Source organism: Haliotis asinina, chromosome 4 (genome assembly GCF_037392515.1).
Source record: "Haliotis asinina isolate JCU_RB_2024 chromosome 4, JCU_Hal_asi_v2, whole genome shotgun sequence".
Lineage (NCBI taxonomy): Eukaryota > Metazoa > Mollusca > Gastropoda > Lepetellida > Haliotidae > Haliotis > Haliotis asinina.
In genome coordinates this window covers 11,734,764-11,756,373 of record NC_090283.1, presented here as the reverse complement: position 1 = coordinate 11,756,373, position 21,610 = coordinate 11,734,764, and the positions used below count along the sequence as shown (strand labels likewise).

The window sequence follows — 21,610 nt, the reverse complement described above, 5'->3', positions numbered from 1 at the left end:
ATTTGGATAGTTTAAGTACCTCTGTTTATTGACCCATGAATGTCCAGGGATCGGGTGGTCAGACTCGCTGACTTGGTTGACACGTCATTGCTTCCCAACTGCACAGATCGATGCTCATGCTGCTGATCACTGGATTGTCCAGTCCAAACTCAATTATATACAGACTGCCCCCATATAGATATTGCTGAGTGCGGTGTTAAGTAAACTCACTCACTCACTCCTCTTTGCAGACATTATGGTAATGCTGAACTCTCTTCACCACTGTAGAGTGAAGCCTGATCAAGAACACCTGACAGTGTGATCTGGTCAGCGTCTGTATAGCTCACAGACTGAGTTTGGTTTAACATGGCTTTGAACAGTATTCAGGTGATATCCTTGTGTGATAACTTGATGGAGGAACTTGGGCCAACTGATGGAGGTCTTATGGGGATTATGACTTGTGGCATCCACAAGCGGGGGATGTCCTTGAACAATGGGATGTCATTGAACAATGTAAACAAGCTGGTGAGTTACAGTTGCAGCTACTCACTGAACATCTTCCACCCATCTTGTACCCATATTACTGTTAGTGTGTTACCATGACAATCGAATCAAAATATTTCACCAATCTGGTAGAAATACTAGAAACTGTTGTTACCATGACAACAACAACATGACCATTCTGCCAGTCTGATACTGTGACTACAGCCAGTGTTACTATGACAAGTGGCTCAACATATTTCACCTACCTGGAACCCATATTACAGCTAGTGTTACCATGGCAACTGGGTCAATATATTTAACCCCTCTGGTACCCATACTACAGCTTTCTGTTACCAAGACAACAACTAGCTAAACACATTCCAGCAATCTGATACTGTTCCTACAGCTGGTGTTGCCATGACAACAATATTAAGCATAAACTTTATTAGATGTGGGTCGGATGTATAAAGTAGCATCTGTAAGATTTAAACATAAACCCAGATAATTGTAGTAATGGTCGCAACAAGTGGGATCTATATCCAACAAAATACATTAACCGATTGTTAACAAAGTAAACATGAATCTGATCCCTCAGTCTTCAAATTCACACACAGCATGCTGGTTCCTATCCAGTCCTTAACCACTCTAAAGTTTCAACGTCTAATACACGCGATCATTCTTCTGCATATGAATCCTTCAGGTTGTGTTGGCGACACTTTAACGCAAATTAGCGATCAATCTGACAAACTTTATTAAAAATTCAGCTTTTCTTGACTTGATTGGCTCCTGCTGCCTCCTGAGTCCAACAGATCAATATCCAAATCCTGAGATTTTTCCAAACATCAAATGCTTAAATATTAGTGACAGCTTTCGCACACAATCATTGAACAAACTTGACAACTTGTTTCACTGGGCTCTAGTAGTTTAGACGTGTCAAAATACCTTAAATAGAACATTTCTCTCACTGAAAAGATCAGGTTAAGGAAAAAGTCCTTTCAGAATTCAAAGTTAAATGCAGCTCACGCAAACGAGGCTTGTATTTTCTATTTGTGTTATTTTCTTAATTTCAGTTTAAACCAAAGTGAGTTTTAGATGTTATCAGCCCTTTTTGATAAATAACAGTTTGTTCCAAGCACTCCAAAAAGAGAACCATAGTACTGTAGCTCACCTATATGAGTGGCCAACAATTTAAAATTAGCATCAAGGTTGCTGCTGTCAGCAATTGAGGTCATGAAGTCATACAGACCATTATCAGAACATGTATATAATACCCATATATGAAACTATGTCAGAATGTTAATAGGTAATAACTGTAACACATGAATTCTTACAAGAGTTCACAATGACAAAATGAAGCAGATTAATTTCTTTACAATCAGTTATTATTTATCCCCTCATAAAAAATATCTTGAACACACTGATTGACTACCAAGAGTATAACCGTGTTATGAAAGTAACAGAATTTGTTCCATCAGTTATCTTGTAGCTACATCAGGGGTATCCTAAGACTTATAATTGCATATCACCATGCTCTCATAGGGGTCAAGCGAGATAGACGCGCATGCGTACTAGTCACTAGCAAATGTGTTCCTAGTTGTCTTGACAAGTTTCTACAGAAGATTCTTCCAATTTCGGATTATTTGTCACAAGCGGATATATATTGTGCAATTGTTCTCTACATTGTTCACAGATATATATCATACACTCTATTCAGGTAAGTCAACAACACGAAAACAATACAGGTGTCATTGCTCAATGTCACCGTTGGGCTAATCTGGATTAACACGGCTCAATCACATTCTATTTTCATTGCTCTAACACCAAATTAAAAAGGATCAATTCTGAAATCAATTACATTAATTTGTTGTTAAATCACTTCACAAATTTGTTTACTTTATAACAGCTCAATGGTCACGCACCTACGTGTCATGTAAAAACATTTAGAGACACCCCTGTAACAAGATCAGCTTGTGAAAATAAGAAGGTGCGAAAAGGTTTAGTGACCATCACTCACGAAAATGTAAAGGCGCGGAAATAAGACAGTTTACAGTAGTTGACACGTTGCATGGTGATCATGTATCAGAAAGTGAGAATGAAGTTGATGCAGTCATCTTCGAGTTAAATGCTTACTTCAACAATGAAGACAAATTTGGTCCCAAAGTGACCGAAGTTCTTGGCAGGACAATAAATGAAGGACTGAAATGCCAGCTGAATCTCGAAGCACTAAACCAGACAAAGGATAACTACAAGAAGCCAGAAACCTGTCCTAATTTGACTGTTCCGAGAGTGAACTATCAAGTGTGGAATCAGGTCAAACCCCAAACCAGATGCATAGACTCCAAGCTTCAAAATGTTCAAAACCTCTTTGCGAAAGCTTTCTGTCCTATTCTGGAAGTCACAGATGAAGTGATGAATGTCTCTAAAGACAAGAAACAACAGATCAATTTGAAAACCTTGGCAAAGAAGTCTTGTGATTCTCTACGCCTTTTTGTCAGCTGTCTTCGTGGAGCTAACAAATCACAGGAAGGACACATTTGAGCCGGAGCTCAAAGGAGCCTACAAACAGCTATGTGCACATAGCAATCCTGTGACTGACAAGCTTTTCAGGGATGATCTTGAGAAACAAATAAAGGACATTTCGGAAGCACAAACCCTCTCTGCCAAATTAAGCGGTGGTGGGGACAAGCCAGGCCAGTCACCATGGAAACAAGCCTAAGGTGCAAAGTCGGGTTACATAAGACATGACACTCACCAGCATCAGGGCCTCAGCAACTGGAGTTTTTTAGCCCAGAACCACCTGAACAACTTCAAAAGGAGAGGCTGCTACCAACAGCAGAAAAAGCAGTAGAGTGCACTCTATGTGTCCCAACTGAAGAGGTGAGAGATCTATGTGACACCTTAATGCATACACCAGATAACTTTAAAGCTGGCAATAAAGCTTCCTGTTACTATCAGTGGTAAAAACTAACTTCTGATACATTTATTTTGGAGACTGTGAGTGAGGGCGATAAAATTGAATTTGACCAACTACCTTCACAAGATCAAACCCCAAGGCCGATTCAGTTCAGTGAAAATGAACTTGTGGCAATTACCCAACAAGTTCTCTGTATGACCATGACAGGTGTTATTGAACATGCGGAACTGTGTGCAGGTAAATTCATCTTGAACACTTTAAGCAGAGATAAAAAAGATGGAAGTATCCATATCGTTTTGGACCTAACAGTGCTAAATAAGAAAGTGGACAAAGTTAAATTTAAAATGGACACAATAAAAAAAGCCAGAAATTTAATGAAGCCAGCTTGTTTCTTTGCTAGCGTGGATCTAAAAGACGCTTATCACACGATCCCAGTGCATAAAGATTACAGGAAATTCATGAGGTTTTATTGCTACGGACAGCTCTTTCAATTTACATGCTTAGGTAAAGGGATAACTTCTGTCCCAAGGACTTTTACCAAAGTGTTGAAAGTTCCGTTCGGAGAACTGCACAAACAAGGGCACACGATATCAGGATATACTGATGACAGCATTCTCGAAGGGGACAACTATTCTTTGTGTCAATCTAATATCACAGCTACAATTCAGCTTTTTGACTCTCTTGGTTTTACCATACATCCTTGCAAGTCGAGCTTTGTTCCAACGCAAGCTATCACGTACCTCGGATACGTTCTTAACGTTCGAGATATGACAATTGGTTTGACTGAAGAAAAACTGGGAAAATCAGAAAATGCTGTGTGGAACTGACTGAAAAGAGGACTGTCTCTATTAGAGAATTGGCCTCCTTGATTGGTAAATTGGTTGCCTCGGAACCAGGTATGAAGTTTGCTGTGCTGAACTACAAAAGGTTAGAGATAGAAAAGAACACCTAATTATCGCTGAACAAGGGCAATTTCAATGCAGTTGTGACGGTTTCCACTGTCACTCTGTCTGCTGTCGTGGATAATAAATTTAGGTAAAATGCCTAAACCCGTGTACACTCCCGACCCAGACGTGGCAGGCTGGGGTGGTACCTGGGGGGCACAGTCCATGGGAGGAGGATGGTCAGTGCTGGAGAAAAAGTCACACATTAATTGCCTTGAGATTCGGGCAGCCAAGCTGACTATCCAGTGTTATTGTGCCTCATTACGAGATGCACTTGTAAGGGTGTTAACAGACAACACTACCACCGTAGCCTACAACACTAGCACCGTAGCCTAAATCAGTAAACAAGGGGACAACAAACTGGACTGTTATTTGGAGGTCAGGTTGCTTTTGGATTGGTGTATTGAAAGAAACCTTCGGGTTTCTACTGCGTATATCCTGGGAGCTGAAAATACAGTTGCTGATCACGAGTCACAGAGTCACATGATACTAATTGGCAAGATAAAGAATGGTCACACTGATGATGTGTTTATTGAGATTAGAAAGAAGTTCCCCCCCCCCCCACCACCCCGTGACTTGTGTGCTTCTCAACTTAATCATAAACTTGAAAACTATGTTTCATGGCACCCTGACCCCGGTCCCTCAGCAGTTGATTGTTTTACTGACTGGAGGTCTCACAACAATTATTGTTTCCCTCCTTTCAGCATCATCCCACTTGTTTTGAGAAACATCGAGCAGGACAAAGAAGATGTGACACTCATCGCTCCAATGTGGCCAACACAAGCGTGGTTTACCAAGCTACTGAGACTAACGGTTCCAGTGCGGAATCGACTTCGACATCTACCAACAGAACCAACACTGCTGCATCCGTTAAGGAGGAAATTGAAACTTACTCTTTTCAGATTATCAGGGAATGCAACAAAACAAACAATTTTTCAGATTATCAGGGAATGCAACAAAACAAACAATTTTTCAGAGACAGTTACAAATGTTTCGCTCGCATCATGGAGAGACAACACAAAAAAACAGTTTCGGAGTTATCACAAAAAGTGGTTGTCATTTTGTGTCAGGGGGATTGTTGATCCCCTTCTACCATCTCTGAATCAAGTACTGGAATTCCTTGGAGAACTGTATAATAGTGGAGTAGGTTATAGTGCACAGAACACAGCCAGATCAGCTCTCTCTGCCATTATAACTATTGATAATATGCCGATAGGGAACCACTCTTTAGTTAAGAGATTCATGAAAGGGGCGTTTCATTTACATCCAGCGCTGCTAAATATTCTATTACATGGGATGTCAGTAAAGTAATCACCTCCCTAGCAGACTATGGAGATACTGAAACTTTATCTGTTAAAAAGCTTACTTTCAAATTTGCAGTCTTATTGCATTTGCTATCTGGGCAGAGAATCCAGTCAGTCCACTTGTTACATGTAGACAATGTAGAATTTAGAGATCATCATCTTGTTATTAGAATACGAGATCTTGTAAAACAATCAAGAAGAGGTTTTCATGTCGGGGAACTAGTGTTCTCAGCCTCGCCACATGATGACAAACTGTGCATTGTGGAAACAGCCTCTGCATATCTAAATTGCACTAGAACGATAAGAGAAAATGAGAACAAACTGTTCCTAGGACTGCAGAGACCCCACAAACCAGTGACTAAAGACACTATTAGTTGGTGGGTGAAATTGACACTTGCTGGAGCCAGTGTAGATGTGGGTATTTTCAAACCCCACAGTATATGTGCTGCCGTGAGCAGCTCAGCGTGCAGATCAAAGGTGCCGCTCCATACGATTCTCCGCACAGCAGGATGGACTCAAGAGTCGACATTCCGGAAACATTACAATCTCCCTCTAACCATAGACACAAGAGTGTGTGATTCTGTGTTAGCAGCAGTTAAACACTAACTGCTATGTCATCATTTATGCATTATATCTTTTTTATTTTATACGTTTTTATAAACCAATTCTCAAGTCATCTATATTGTCTAATATTCTTTGTCATGGGATGAAAAATATTTCCTCTTCTCTAAAACTCTCACATGACCCTTAAGGAAGGATGGTGATATGGAATTACAAAATTAAACGAGACTTACCTGTAAGTTGAAGTTTGAGTGTAATTGCATGAACCATCTTCCTGACTTAGGGGTCACGTGCCCACCCTCCCTTACCCTGTTGTAAAAATTGGTAAGATGAAACATTTTTGCTCAAGACTGACTAGTGCACATGCACATCTCTCACGTAACCACTAAGTCAGGAAGATGTTTCATGGAATTACACTAATACTTCAACTTACAGGTAAGTCTCTTTAATTTTGTAATTTCACATGTGGGAAAAATAGCCAGATGGAGCAATCATCTCCTGACTGCAACAAAGGAGACAATGGCTTCTTGTTTCTTTGCCAGAAACTGTCCACTGAAGGATATTTTGGAGACCTTACACATCATATTGTGTATGCTGTGACAGATATGCCATGCATTCACTGTTGAGGTTAGCTTCTATCAAGATTAAGCAAGCATGTTACACTCAATATTAGCTGATTTCTGTACCAAACCTAATTTATTAACATAATAACATGTTGAGAGAAAAGCATATAAGCTCTATTCGTTTTGCACTGCTAAATGATAAAATACAACAAACTGACCATGCAATCAGAATCTAAGATTTGTTTTCACTCCAGAATACAAAAAACTAATCAGCCAGAATAATTTTGTCATTACAACTTGAAAAATATTAGTTATGTCGTTTTTCAGAAAATAAATTTATTTCCTATGGGTTTTGAAGGGAGTAATTCTAAATATTTATACAAAACAGAAAGTCAGGACTAAGGCATAAATGCATGGATTAAACTCTCCCATGGGAGATCTGGAAGCACATATATTCAATACTTGGCCAAAATAATTGAATTTTCCAGTCTGGGGGTCAGGATACACCTTCTGTTTCCCTATTCATTACAAGATATACACATTCATGCCAGCAGTAAGTGAATAAGTTACAATTTGATTAGCAGGCTAAACCCAACTTCAGAATAGCTTTTAATCACCATTAATGGCATCAAAGGAAGGGCTCATTTTCTGCAGAGAATTAATTCCAACGTAACCACTAAACTCTTTGAACTAAGATCTACGATGAATTGAATTCAAATAAATCGCAGGCATGTTCGATTGTCTATTTTTTGTAGATGCCAACTGGTCGGTCCTATGGGACACCACAAAGAACAAATTAGCAACCCTTCTGGTGGAATGAGAATAAAAGCCACAAATCTATACTCCTACATTCTCTGAATCTTTATCAAAAGAAGATGGAGCTGCAGAATGCAACCAGTCTACCGGGGTTTGTTTCAAGCACAAACCAGAACTAAACAGAGTTTGTGTTATCCATCGTGTTTAGTATACCTCCATGCCACCATTATGAGCATCATCAACATCTCATATTTCAAGTTTGTTTTCAAGTAACTTATAATAGTAATAATAATATGTGCATTAATATAGCGTCAAACTCCACTCACTCACTCCATGAGGTGAATGCTCATAGCACTAGTACTCACATGACTATAGTCACATGACTTATTCCACCAGCTACCCATTTTCTGCTCGGTGGACAGAGGCAATTTTGAACAAATGCACTTGCCCAAGGTGAGACCACACGTGTCATGTGCTATGTTGTAGGACAGGACTGAAGTCCTAGAAACTCTCAAGAGTTACGCTGCCAGTAACCCATCTGAGCACTGTCTGCACCCAACGCTGCTTAGTTTCACCTGAGCTTTACGCACAGGGCCACACGCCACCACTGAACAGTTCTGTATGTATAACAAATTGCATGGTACCTCTTCACAACTACAGGTGACATCACCATCCACTTCAAGCCCTCTTTTCACCAACATGGCATACAATTTCTCAGGCTAATAAGCATGAATTCCACAACCAATTAAGTCAATACCAGAGCCCACTTGCACAAAGCGATCTTAGCGCTGCAATGATTGTAACTCCCATTCTCCAATATAGGCTTAAGATAGTCGTAGCCCTAAGATCGCTTTGTGCAAGCGGACCCAGGTCTTTAGCTTAAAAAAACCCCGAATGCTCTAACTTTTAGGCTACCCCACAACCTCTTGTCGAGTATTTAACAGAAGCAGAGAAATATGAAAGAAAGACAATGGTTAGTGTGTGACACTCAAAACAAAACTATAACATAGCATTAGGGGGAATGGTACGTGATACATGATACATGATACATGATACATGGTACATGGGACACATTGCAATAGAATGCAGGCATGATACACTGGAGAATCAAAGGATCAAGGTCCTTTTCAACTAGGCCCTCTGTACATAGTCAGAATTATAATCCTTTGTAAATTGTCTCTGATAACTTTCTTCATAGTTCAGGGGACTGGGACTCATGTGTTAGTGAATGTTGTTTTAAGGTAGGACAAATGAGTCTAGTTATCAGAATCATCAATCCAGTGGCAGTAAGAAAGAGCCCATGCTGACTGGGAGTGACGTGGGACAAACACTGTAACCATCTGTCTTCATTTTCAATATGGGAGGGAGGGTCATATTAAAATACAAGGGTTTGCCACTGATATGGCAATGTTCCCTGTCACTGAAAAAGAATGAAATATTTATAATACATGTACTACTTTTTATTTTTGGTCACATACAAGATGCCTGAAATGACTGGTGTCTGCATCATCATCCAATGTATACTGTCGACATAACTCAAGACACTGGACACAATGTTTTATGAGATATCACATAAGTTTTGAAAAGTGGTCAAAGTGTTATGGTGACTGAAGATAAGGTCAGTGTCACCCAAATCCAATAATGCCTGTATAATCCCCAAATATAGGCTGTCACAAAATTTGCAGACATTGGGTACAACAGTTTATGAGATATTGAGTTAACAAGAATCGGGATGTACATATGGACGCACACATGCAGCTGAACACATAGTTTCCTGTTCTGTATTTGGGAGGTTTAGAAAAAACAATGGTCATTTTAGGACAAAATATAAAGCACTTTTGCAGTTTAGTTTTCAGGAAGTTGTATAAGGACATGGTGAGGGAAATAATAGAGGTAATTATTTCAGTAAAATACAATCTTTACCAGAATCACCTTGAGATAAGTAGCTATTACAACCAACTCAGGAACCACCATACTCATGATGTGTTGTTATCAGCAGAAAAATGTCTGAGAAAGTTCATTAATGCAGCAATACCAAGGCATTAAACCATTAAAACATTAAACCATTAAATCGTTAAAAAATTAAATCATTAAACCATCTCAAGGTGTGGTAAAATGGGCATAACACTATGTCAGAGACTACTGCACTTATACAGCAATGTGTATTCTGGCATATGGCGCTGCTTGTAATTGTCTCGATTGAAAGAGCTAGCTCATGGAAATACCATCCCAAGTTTAGGATGGACACCTTTCTCAGCATACCGATGCCAAGCCAACCGGTCATTGATTCATTCTTTTAATGCTGAGTGACAGCCATGGTAACAGCAAGCACCGTTTTGAAATGGTACTGCAAGACATTTCCTGGTGATCAAATCACAAACTGACCACACACAGCAGACACACTCTTACCACAGTGGAGAATATGATCTCATAACAAAAACACCACAATCAATACATCATTATACATTAAGGCTGTGATTAAACTAAAAACATCTAAAAACCCTACTCATTCCCATAAAGACATTGCTCACCACTTTAAAGAAATATTTCCTGTACCTACCTCTTGTGCATTTTTCACTTGTGGTATGCTGCTGTTCTTCTCCACAGTTGCTTCCCCTGAATCTTGTTGCTCTCCTACTGCCTCATTCATGAAACATATTTGTAAGTTCATACCACTCTGTAACCGGGTTTGTAAGTTTGGCTTTTTGAAAGTCCTTTCATTATAATAGTATTCTTCATCTGTGCCCATTGCCAGCTTCCGACGGATTTCTTCGCGATCATTGAGGCGGGTCTGAAACACAACAATGTAGTTCTGAAACTTCAGAAACAAAAGGAACTATGAAATGGATAGGTTGACAAAAGCACAAGCAGCAGACAATTAACACTGAACCACTGCTAAATATAAATATATAAACTACAGTGCATATTACTGTATACTTAACATCACAGTGGCAATATCCCAGCCATATCATGACGAGAACATTTAACACTGAAATCTACCGCTGCATTGAAATGAAAAAAAAAAAGCATTAATAACCAAGAAACATATTCTGTAAAAATAATATAATATCAATGGAATGGAAATAGATAAAGTCATAAAAATTTGGGGGAGTGTTTTATAGAATAAAGACAAAGACAAATTTCAACTATCCCCCAAATGTTCCTCATGCCTTAAGTTCTTGAAGTCTTTCATGGCATACATGTCGTACGAGGTGACTAACAGGATCAGGTGGTCAGGCTTGCTGACTTGGATTACACATGTCATCGGTTTCCAATTGTGCAGACCAATGCTCATGCTGTCGATGACTGGAATGTATGGTTGAGACTTGACTATTTACAGACCGCCACCATATAGCTGGAATATTGCCGAGTGTGGTGTAACACTAAACTCACTGACTGACTGACTACATATCCTCACATTTCAACAGTTGTAATGTACTTTGTTTGATAGATATATCACAAACCAGCTTTCTAAATATCTACACAGACAAAGGTTTGTATGTGCCAGCATAGTGAAAACTGTCACAATTCTATTTGATGAACTTTTGGCAAAAAATATAATTGGTCTGCATTCAAGACACTTTAGTCTTTTCAAACACATTTTGGTGGATTCCAACCAAACAGATACTGCCTACATATCTTAAAAAAGACTGCTGCAAAATGGTGTATAAGATGAACTAAGACATCCCGTGTAAAAAATGTGCCAACCTGTATTTGTCATTTTCTGTTTCAATGAGAAACTGCCATAAAATTCTGACTTTTCTGATTAGTATCTGGACTGATTAATAAGACAGTAACTCCCTCTACAATCTTATGATCCTACATGCAATTAATCAAGGCCTTAACCAACTAATCAAGATCGGGCAGTCGCCAGATCCTGTTATCTACCAAGGTCAAGGACACTTGACAAATTGAAACAAATAACATTATCTTTTAAACATTATCGAGCAGGTTTTATCATAAGACATTTCCACATAAAAAATTGTTGTCACGTCTCCATCCGTGATAAAACAAATTCCACTTACAAATGTCTTCCTTTCAACACTGATGAAGAAGATAGCATTCGTAACAGTGAATTTTTTATATAAAAACAATTTTTGTCCCTTTGATTTTTTAGCATGTTTCACAACAACCAGCATTCAGTGAACTGATTAAGATGACAGCCTTGTAATAACTTCGCTGCACAAATCATAGAACTGTCATCCCCTGCAAAGAGCCTTTCATACACAGACTGGCTGCTGGAAGGCTTTGAGTGGCATCACATTTCTAATGTATACTGGACACACTTTTCACCCGAACTAACTAATTTTATCATCCCAAACTTGCTTCCAAAAGAGTCATAACAGTCTAAAACTCCAAGCTTAATATTTAAGTATATTTAAATATTAAAACTTATGCTTAAAAATTATGGGAAAGGAGGTCCATTGCTTTTGTACATGACATGCAGGGGCAAGTATGTATATGTGTGCGTGTGAAAGAGACATGGTACATGCTTTAACATGAAATAAAAAAAACATCATCACCACTCCTAGCCACAACTTAGGAACAGTCCCTTAATACAGCAAATATTCTACAGAAGTGATCAAATCCTTCTCTTTAGTTGGGTCTTATTAGTTCCCCTGGTAATGGCTTGCATGTTACCAGAGGACTTCCAGAAGACTTCCAGAAATAAGACTGTCTTAATCATTATTTACTCACTCTACCATACACTATCTGGATCATTGACTTCTGTCAACCTCAAGCACTCTCAATGACAAACAAAATGTTTCCAGTACATGCCCACTGACTGGCCAATATGAAGTGCAAGGCCTCATAATTGACTTAACACTTTTCCCATGGTGCAGTTCATCTATTTCAAGATCATGTCAAACTTAGACTGCCTTATCATAATGCGTCTGCTGCGTCTTCATGCATTCATGAACGCATAACACCCAACCATCAAGTCCCCATTTTATCTGTCCCTTTACAATCAGGGAAAATGGTCCCAAAAGTCCCTCATGAAACTATCTTCAGTCCTTTCTGACATCCTCAACGTCACAGAAGAACGTCTAATAACATTTCCCCTTGAGTTCAATGTGTGCATGCTTGATTGCCCACAAAATCCATGAAAGACTCTTGGTTGATGATCTCTATCAAACTGAGCTGACACATAAAAAAGTTGGTGGTTACAAAATGTACGCTGTGCAGCCATTAAAAGCAAATTGCTTGTCCAAGCACACAGGGGCTGTGTCCACACGCTGAAAGGAAGCAATTTAACAAGTCAAAGATGGCCAACTTTGGAAGGCTTTAGTTGTGAACAACTTCGTCAGTGTTGGTCCTGGGTGGCTACAAGGCAGGGACATGCTCCACAGTCAATACTCATGCTTCTCAAGCATCAAACACTTGCGTCACAGCATATTGATTCGGGACACAATTGTGGTCATTGGAAGTTTTTTGCCCTCAAATTGATCTCGACTGCTACACTTGAAAATCTTCACAGTTTCTAAGTATGGAGACTGTCTTGACAGTTATTTCATTCTCATACCCATCAAAACAAAAATATCCAAAATGTTCCAAAGAATACCATATAGTTACATTAAGATCACCTCTTTTGGAGATATTTGCCTCTGTTAAACTAGATTCAGTAACTTCTAAACTTAATTCACACTTGTGTATGCATAGGTTGTAAGTTTAGCTTTAAGCTGCTTGGAAGATCGACTGAACGAGCAAGTGAGTGAGTGAGTGAGTGAGTGAGTGAGTGAGTGAATGAGTGATACAGGCACGTGAACCATGTGAGTGAGTATATAATACTGGCATGTGAACCATCTGAGTGAGTGAGTGAGTGAGTGAATGAGTGATACAGGCATGTGTACCATTTGAGTGAGTGAGTGATACAGGCATGTGATACATGTGAGTGATACAGGCATGTGAATAATTTGAGTGAGTGAGTGATACAGGCATGTGAATCATGTGAGTGATACAGGCATGTGAATAATTTGAGTGAGTGAGTGATACAGGCATGTGAATCATGTGAGTGATTGAGCCTCACACATTGTGCCCATGTGGGGAATTGAACATTAAATCTTGGACGTGAATGGCAAACACTTTAACCTCACCACCCCTAAATCAAATACAAGTGTCTCAGTAACTGAGCATTAACAAACAGTAATAATCCATAATCACTTTCCTGTGATCAATAAAATAAATCAGTCTCCCTTTAAAACCGTAATATCATTTTTTATCAAATGTCTAAGAGTCTTTAACAGTACATGACCGAGCCACTGTCAACATGACTGCTATTTGAAGAAGAGTACCAGCTTCCCAAGGACCGATTCCAACCAGACTAAACATGAAATAAATGTCATGTGTCACTTTATGACGCTAAACCAATAACTCGAACAGCATTATGAAGCAGAATGTTTTCCAGGTATTTACACATCCTACTGAAACACCATGTCTTCAAACACTACTTTTGTTTGCCATCCTAAAGATCCCTTAATGTAAATAAGAAGAGAATACCCTTGCTTCTCAGACACAGTTAAAGTCTTGCATGCGTAAAGTGTGTACTTGTTGGCAAATTTAAGCACTTGACATTTCAAAATGAAATAAAATTTAGACTTTTCAAAATGCTTCACTGAACAATGAAAATTTTCCATATTCATAGGATACCAGACTACTTGTACACTGGATACATAGTCAAGAAATTCTATCAATATTAGACAAACTAAAAACCATTATCCATTTATACTGTGTACACTAAACACATTCTCTTTGAAAAAAACTGGTAAAATGTAATATTTAGCTATGTTATAGCTGGAAATACATTCTTGAGGATAAAATTCTAGTTCTAGTTTCAACTTTCTCTCGTAGTGTTAAGGGGAAGCCCTATTCATTACAGTGAGTGAGTGAGTTAGTTTTACACCACACTCAGCAATGTACCACTGTTACAAGTGTAAAATGGCACTGATCTCATTGCCTAAAAACCCCAACTTTACGAGACAATACCTTTTAGAAATTAGTCATATTAAGTACCATACATAATTATTGGGATTTAATTTTCTCTCTTAATAGAAATTCTGGTACATTTCAAGGCTGGGCCATCTTTGATTCTGACCAAAATTCTCTTAGTAAGCTGTGTGGATTTGTAATTTGAACTTCTTGCATTTTGAATTAAAAGACCGTAAGGTTTTGTAAAAGTTGAGTCGAACTTTTTGTGAAAACATGCTTCTTTGAAGATCCTGGTAATGGCACATACAGATAAACTCAGAGACATTCAGCAATCAGCATCTTTCAACAAGAACTTGAATGTCAAATGAAGGCCCTAGGATCTCCTCTTATCCTGTCCCCGTAGCAAATACATAAATATTCATTGACAAACTCTGAATCTGCATATATAACTAATTCTGTTTAGATGACTAACAAGCCTGTGATGAATAGTTCCGTTCAAATATTTCCTGAGGGTAATACATGTTGATTTGAATATTTATGACCTTCATTAGCGATTCAAAGAACATAGCATTACACCTGTAGCCTTTCAGGTAACCATGGCAACTACTTGGAATTCTATGTATCAAAAGTAGCAGACGTAGATAGAGTTATGTTTTTGCAACAACAACAAAATGGAACTGTAGTATTAGTCAAAGAATGCTGCTGCAGATCTGGCACTCTGTGAACAGGATCACCATGTGTCACCAGGCTTGACCATTGGGCATGACCCGGCAAACATTTTCTTACAATTTACCATACAGTTAAAGCAACATATTATCAAATACAACTGTAAACTAATGGGTTGTGATTGGTTCCATAATTGCTGTTTAGTGATTCTAAGAACAATATTACATCTGTTTCCAATCAGGTAACTATGGCAACTGAACAGGATTCTATGTATCATTTCAATGGATAGTGTTACACATAACCTTAGAGCAACATGGAAGTTGGAAGGTAACAGTTTTAGAAAGGTTGACAGTTTTAGAAAGGTTGAGCTACAATACCGGCCATAGCTTCATGCTGTTAGTGTCCATATGCTTGTATATATCCATCTGCAGTGACATGTTGATGTAAAATATGTCCAGTGGACTCCAACACAAAAATTTAAATCAGGACATGTAATACGTCAACTCCCAATCTATTTGCACATTTCCTGTCAAACATTCATGATGATTAACTCTACATATGTTTGAAGAATTACATGCATTTAAAATACCATTCATAGTAATATTGTTATGGAACTAACAACAGACATGCTGTAGTTGATTTAGAGTTAAAAAATAATAACACTTCAAAATTTACAAGAAAAAACATAAAATTCCTCAGTGATAAATAGATAAGACTTAATTTGGACAGCACTATATCCGGATATGACAATCAACATAATGAGAATCTTTTACTTGTTAAAAGGCCATGTTCATCTAAACATTGCATGGGGGTGGAACTGGAGTCAAGTGGTTGCCTTGTCGCATCAATGACCTGGTTTTACTTCCCAACAGAACATTATTTCTGCCTGTTCTGGTGTCCCTCTGCCATGAGGACATATAAGGTAAATAAAACCCCTTCTGACTCTCTCATGTAAACTCGCATACAGAAACATATATAAAAAACCCCATGCAAGTCAACATACATTGATGCAATTCAGATTTGTTTAGATTAAGTTCTCAGGAATTTCAAGTCAATTTGAATATTTTAATTTCAAAGACTAGACCCGTGAAGGTCCCGGGGTAGAATAGGTCTTCAGCAACCCATACCTTACCATAAAAGGCGACTCAGCTTGTCGTAAGAGGCGACTAACAGGATCGGGCGGTAAGACTCGCCGACTTGGTTGGCATATGTCATCGGTTCCCAATTGCGCAGATCGATGCTCATGTTGTTGATCACTGGATTGTCTGGTCCAGACTCGATTATTTACAGACCGCCATCATATAGCTAGAATATTGCTGAGTGCGGTGTAAAACTAAACTCACTCACTCACTCACTCACTCACTCACTCACTCAAAGACTACATGTCAATCTGCCCTCATAAATATTCGAAACATTTCGAAACACATTGTTTTTGACCGTATGGGTTAAACTTGAAAAAGACAAATTGATATAGTTCTCCTGCCTGAAAGGGTTAATGTCAAAAGGGGCTATAAGGAAGAAAGTCCTTGGACAGCTTCCTATTACAAGATATTTATACTTCAATAACATGACTCTCTGCCATTCATCAAAATGAAACACATATTAAATTTATATGAAAACTAAGTGTAACTAAAACTAAAATGGTCATAACTGAAGTAATGATGTCCTTACATGAATGTCAATGAGACGAATTTTAGATGAGATGAAAGAATTATCAAGGAAATTAAAAATTACATGAAAAATTGAAGATATTATGGAATGATTTTTGTGCAAAAGACATCAGAGTTTTATAATGAAACATTTTGCCATGTTATAAGTTTCAGTAACAGCAGAGGAAAAAGCCATTATCATCATCATTATCATCATCATCATCATCATCATCATCATCATCATCATCATCATCATCATCACCAGCATCATCACCACCTACCTGGCTACTAGCATGCTCCAACCAGCCATCATGTATCCTAAATTCTCGTACTGAGAAATCCAGATCTAAATCTTCCACCTCACGTCCACTTTCCGTCATTGTCCGTCATCACTGTCACCTGCTCTCTCGACACCTGTTAATGAGCTACTGCCTCAGATAATCAGGTACACATGTACTCAGAACCCAACCCAACCTATAGTTCTCCCCATTCCAGAACCATGGGCCTGTACAACACAGATTATCCCCATCAATCAGATTTGTGTTTGCCTGTCGCCTGAAAGAATCTACATGACTCAGTCCTTGAACAGACACCACTGAGACCAACAATTTAGGAAAAACATCCTTCACTAAAGAAGACAAAGTCCCAATTAACTATAAACAAACACTCATCTCATACATCATCGATAGGGCTAATGTAAGATAGACAAGATTGACGACACACTGAGAGCCAACGACCAAGAAATTCACTGCACTTAAAGACAAACAACTTGTACAAGGGATATGGCCATTTTGGGTTAGCAGCCTTACATATCAGATTTGTTTTTTTCCAAAACATAATACTGAATTTGCGTACAAAAATAAAATAAAATAAAAACAAAAAATATTTCATATAAAACTATGAAAATCAAGATTAGATTATCCAGTGATCGATGTAAAGATTCCAATTGTATTGTGGTATGCAGCACTGTGGTATGACGCTCAAGTATATCGCAAACCATATAGCAAAAAAGGTACCTGAATTACAATAGGAATGCAACAGGACTTGTTTGTCTAAAGTACGCCATTAATAATGTGTCTAAAGTACGCCATTATAATGTGTCTAAAGTATACCATTAATAATGTGTCTAAAGTATACCATTAATAATGTGTCTAAAGTATACCATTAATAATGTGTCTAAAGTATGCCATGCCATTGATAATGTGTCTAAAGTATGCCTTGCCATTAATAATGTGTCTAAAGTACGCCATTATAATGTGTCTAAAGTACGCCATTAATAGTGTGTCTAAAGTATACCATTAATAATGTGTCTAAGGTACGCCAGTAATAATGTGTCTAAAGTACGCCATTAATAATGTGTCTAAAGTACGCCATTAATAATGTGTCTAAAGTACGCCATTAATAATGTGTCTAAAGTACGCCATTATAATGTGTCTAAAGTATACCATTAATAATGTGTCTAAAGTATACCATTATTAATGTGTCTAAAGTATACCATTAATAATGTGTCTAAAGTATGCCATGCCATTGATAATGTGTCTAAAGTATGCCTTGCCATTAATAATGTGTCTAAAGTACGCCATTAATAGTGTGTCTAAAGTATACCATTAATAATGTGTCTAAGGTACGCCAGTAATAATGTGTCTAAAGTACGCCATTAATAATGTCTCTAAAGTATACCATTAATAATGTGTCTAAAGTACGCCATTAATAATGTGTCTAAAGTACGCCATTAATACTCTGTTTTAAGCACACCCTTAATACCGTCTTAAGCACACCATTAATACTGTCTCAAGTATTTCATTAACACTGTGTCTTAAGTACGCCATTAATACTGTCTCAAGTATTTCATTAACACTGTGTCTTAAGTACGCCATTAATACTGTCTCAAGTATTTCATTAACACTGTGTCTTAAGTACGCCATTAATACTGTCTCAAGTATTTCATTAACACTTTGTCTTAAGTACACCATTGATACTGTCTCAAGTATTTCATTAACACTGTGTCTTAAGTACGCCATTAATACTGTCTCAAGTATTTCATTAACACTGTGTCTTAAGCACACCATTAATACTGTCTCAAGTATTTCATTAACACTGTGTCTTAAGTACGCCATTAATACTGTCTCAAGTATTTCATTAACACTGTGTCTTAAGTACACCATTAATACTGTCTCAAGTATTTCATTAACACTGTGTCTTAAGTACACCATTAATACTGTCTCAAGTATTTCATTAGCACTGTGTCTTAAGTACGCCATTAATACTGTCTCAAGTATTTCATTAGCACTGTGTCTTAAGTACGCCATTAATACTGTCTCAAGTATTTCATTAACACTGTGTCTTAAGTACGCCATTAATACTGTCTCAAGTATTTCATTAACACTGTGTCTTAAGTACACCATTAATACTGTCTCAAGTATTTCATTAACACTGTGTCTTAAGTACACCATTAATACTGTCTCAAGTATTTCATTAACACTGTGTCTTAAGCACACCATTGATACTGATTCTTAAGAATGATACTACATCATAACTACACCCTTACTACAATGTATCTCAAGAAAAGGGTTTATTCAATTGTGCTTCATCTTATCACGTAGAGCCAAGTTTTGCAGACAGGAAATGTTTTATCGACAAACTTGCAAAAAAGTCCTTTCCAAAGAACTAAGCCTAAAAACATGAAATTGTCTCCACACAAAAAACAGTCAAGTCTGCACAGACCTCGACAATAGGAGACAATATACCATGAGCCAATTTCCTACAGCAGACAGGAAACTTGGCAATCACATTCTCCCATGTCATACGCGGTGTACTGCACACTCAATTATATAACTGTCCTCCAGTAACAATATCCAGAAAGTGGAAGTATATTTGTGATGTAGCTTCAGACAGAAAGGAACCGTATCATAGCAACACTTATTGATGTTCATCGGACAATACATGGTATAGTATGTTAGTCTGGTACAGTTTGGAAACATGGAATCCCACATTTCTTCATCATGTTCTTACACAAAAACAACATTCCTTAGTAATAACCAAAATTTACTCCAGACACTGTAATCAGTCCTCATTTTATCATTTTGGCTGAATCAGTTATAATGATAGAAAATTTTTTTTTCTTTTCTTCAGATAACACTTAACAAAATATGGAATACCAAATTATCAATCATTTCTTCACTAGAATGGTATGCACCTGTCCACTGTTACATTTATTTGGTTCAGCAAATCCTAATGAGTTCTGTATATAGCCTTAAACAGTTGCAGGGTAATAGTATATCCTACAATTAAAAATGTTCAATTTTTGTTCAACACAATAAGTACAGTCTAAGTAAACTTCGTCTCAGTGTATTTCGTTACACTACACCACTGAGTCTAACAAAACCTAGTAGAAGGTCGCATCAGGTAACCTTTGAGCAATCAATGACAGTCCAGTGAAATGCGAGACGGTTAAATAGATTCAACCAATCAAACAACGGCTACTATTTAGGGATCGGAGGGACTAACAAAATAATCAGGTCACCGACACAGATCTCTCCACGAACAAAAATCAGCATATAACACAGTTATTTGACCTGCAGTATATACTTTTGCGATTTGGTAAGCTGTGTTCTGATTGGTCAATCTAAAAGGTAACCTGACGCGACCTCCCATAAGGTTTTGTTAGACTCAGTGGTGAAGTGTAACAAAAAGTACTGAGGATAAGTTTACTTAGACTGACAATAAGTAATACTTGTAACATTCAGTATTTATGTACAGGATTTTTATATATTTTCTAGGTAGTATGTTGGAAACAGTATTTTCACATTCAAAGACATCCAATGAAATTCAGAAATGATGTCTCTAAATTTAAGAAAAAATAAACAATTAATTCCTATTTAACTTCCAGAAGCAATAGGGCCTACTTGTAGTTAAATATGTATTTGACGCACGACCAAAATGATTTTGCATGACACCACTTATAACATAACAATTTATAACTTTTATGACAACAAGCAATTTTGACAGAATCATCTATGAAAACAACATGTAACTTGGAAGCTTATTTGCCCAAGCAGGTGACAATATTAAAATACAGTTCTCATTTTTTCTCAATAACTGTAACTATTTGAGGTTTAGACAGCAAGTGAACAAGATAATTTACCCTCAGAAATGTACATGAATTCTACAGTGCCCAACATAGGTACCTCATATTACGTCATGGAGATGCTCCCCTCTGATTGGTTGAAATTTTGTTAACATGAGAGAATTGTGCACTGTTGTCAAAAAGGTAAATTTAAGGTAATTAAATGTTGAAACGAGTAGTTTCAATGTGGGGGTTTCATACATCAGGATGCCAATAACCGATTTATGTATTTGTAACCCCCTAGAGTATACATCATCTTTATCTGATGTTTATCTGTTTGATATTTATCACCATATTTTTATTTCTTGATACCCAGTTCATTACTATCACAATATTCTCTTCACATCCGTTTAATTTTTAACTTTACGTCTATTTTGATATCCATTCAATTTCTTATTATGATGAGTATGTTGGGTTTTTCGTTTCAGGAAAGGTTTGTTTGTCTAGAAACAGTCTGCAGGTTAGTAGTATATGTTTACTGTCCATCAATGTATTTGTGGCTCCCCCTTCTTCAAGTCCAACATCAACTACAGAAGTTCTGTGCTCCCATTATATATGTCCTTCAAGAGCAGCCAAATGACTGACAGCATGCACATGACTTCTTAGTGTGGAGGAATGTGAGTTCGTGAGGGTGCAGGTTAATGAAGTACAAGGACTGTTTATACAAAATACACCATACACTGACCTGAAATTAGTACTTAAGTTCTCGAAACATACAACTCATGGACACTGTTTATC

The 21,610-nt window shown here is 37.6% G+C and overlaps 1 protein-coding gene across 2 annotated transcripts in view; it reads right to left on the bottom strand.

Annotated features, from left to right (window-relative positions):
* LOC137281273 (IQCJ-SCHIP1 readthrough transcript protein-like) overlaps positions 1-21,610 on the bottom strand; it is a 234,357-nt gene that overhangs the window by 12,090 nt on the left and 200,657 nt on the right. For both annotated transcript variants that reach the window (XM_067812433.1, XM_067812432.1), the window contains exon 8: positions 10,065-10,295. In XM_067812433.1, the coding sequence (XP_067668534.1) occupies positions 10,065-10,295 (231 nt within the window). The remainder of the gene's footprint in view (positions 1-10,064; positions 10,296-21,610) is intronic.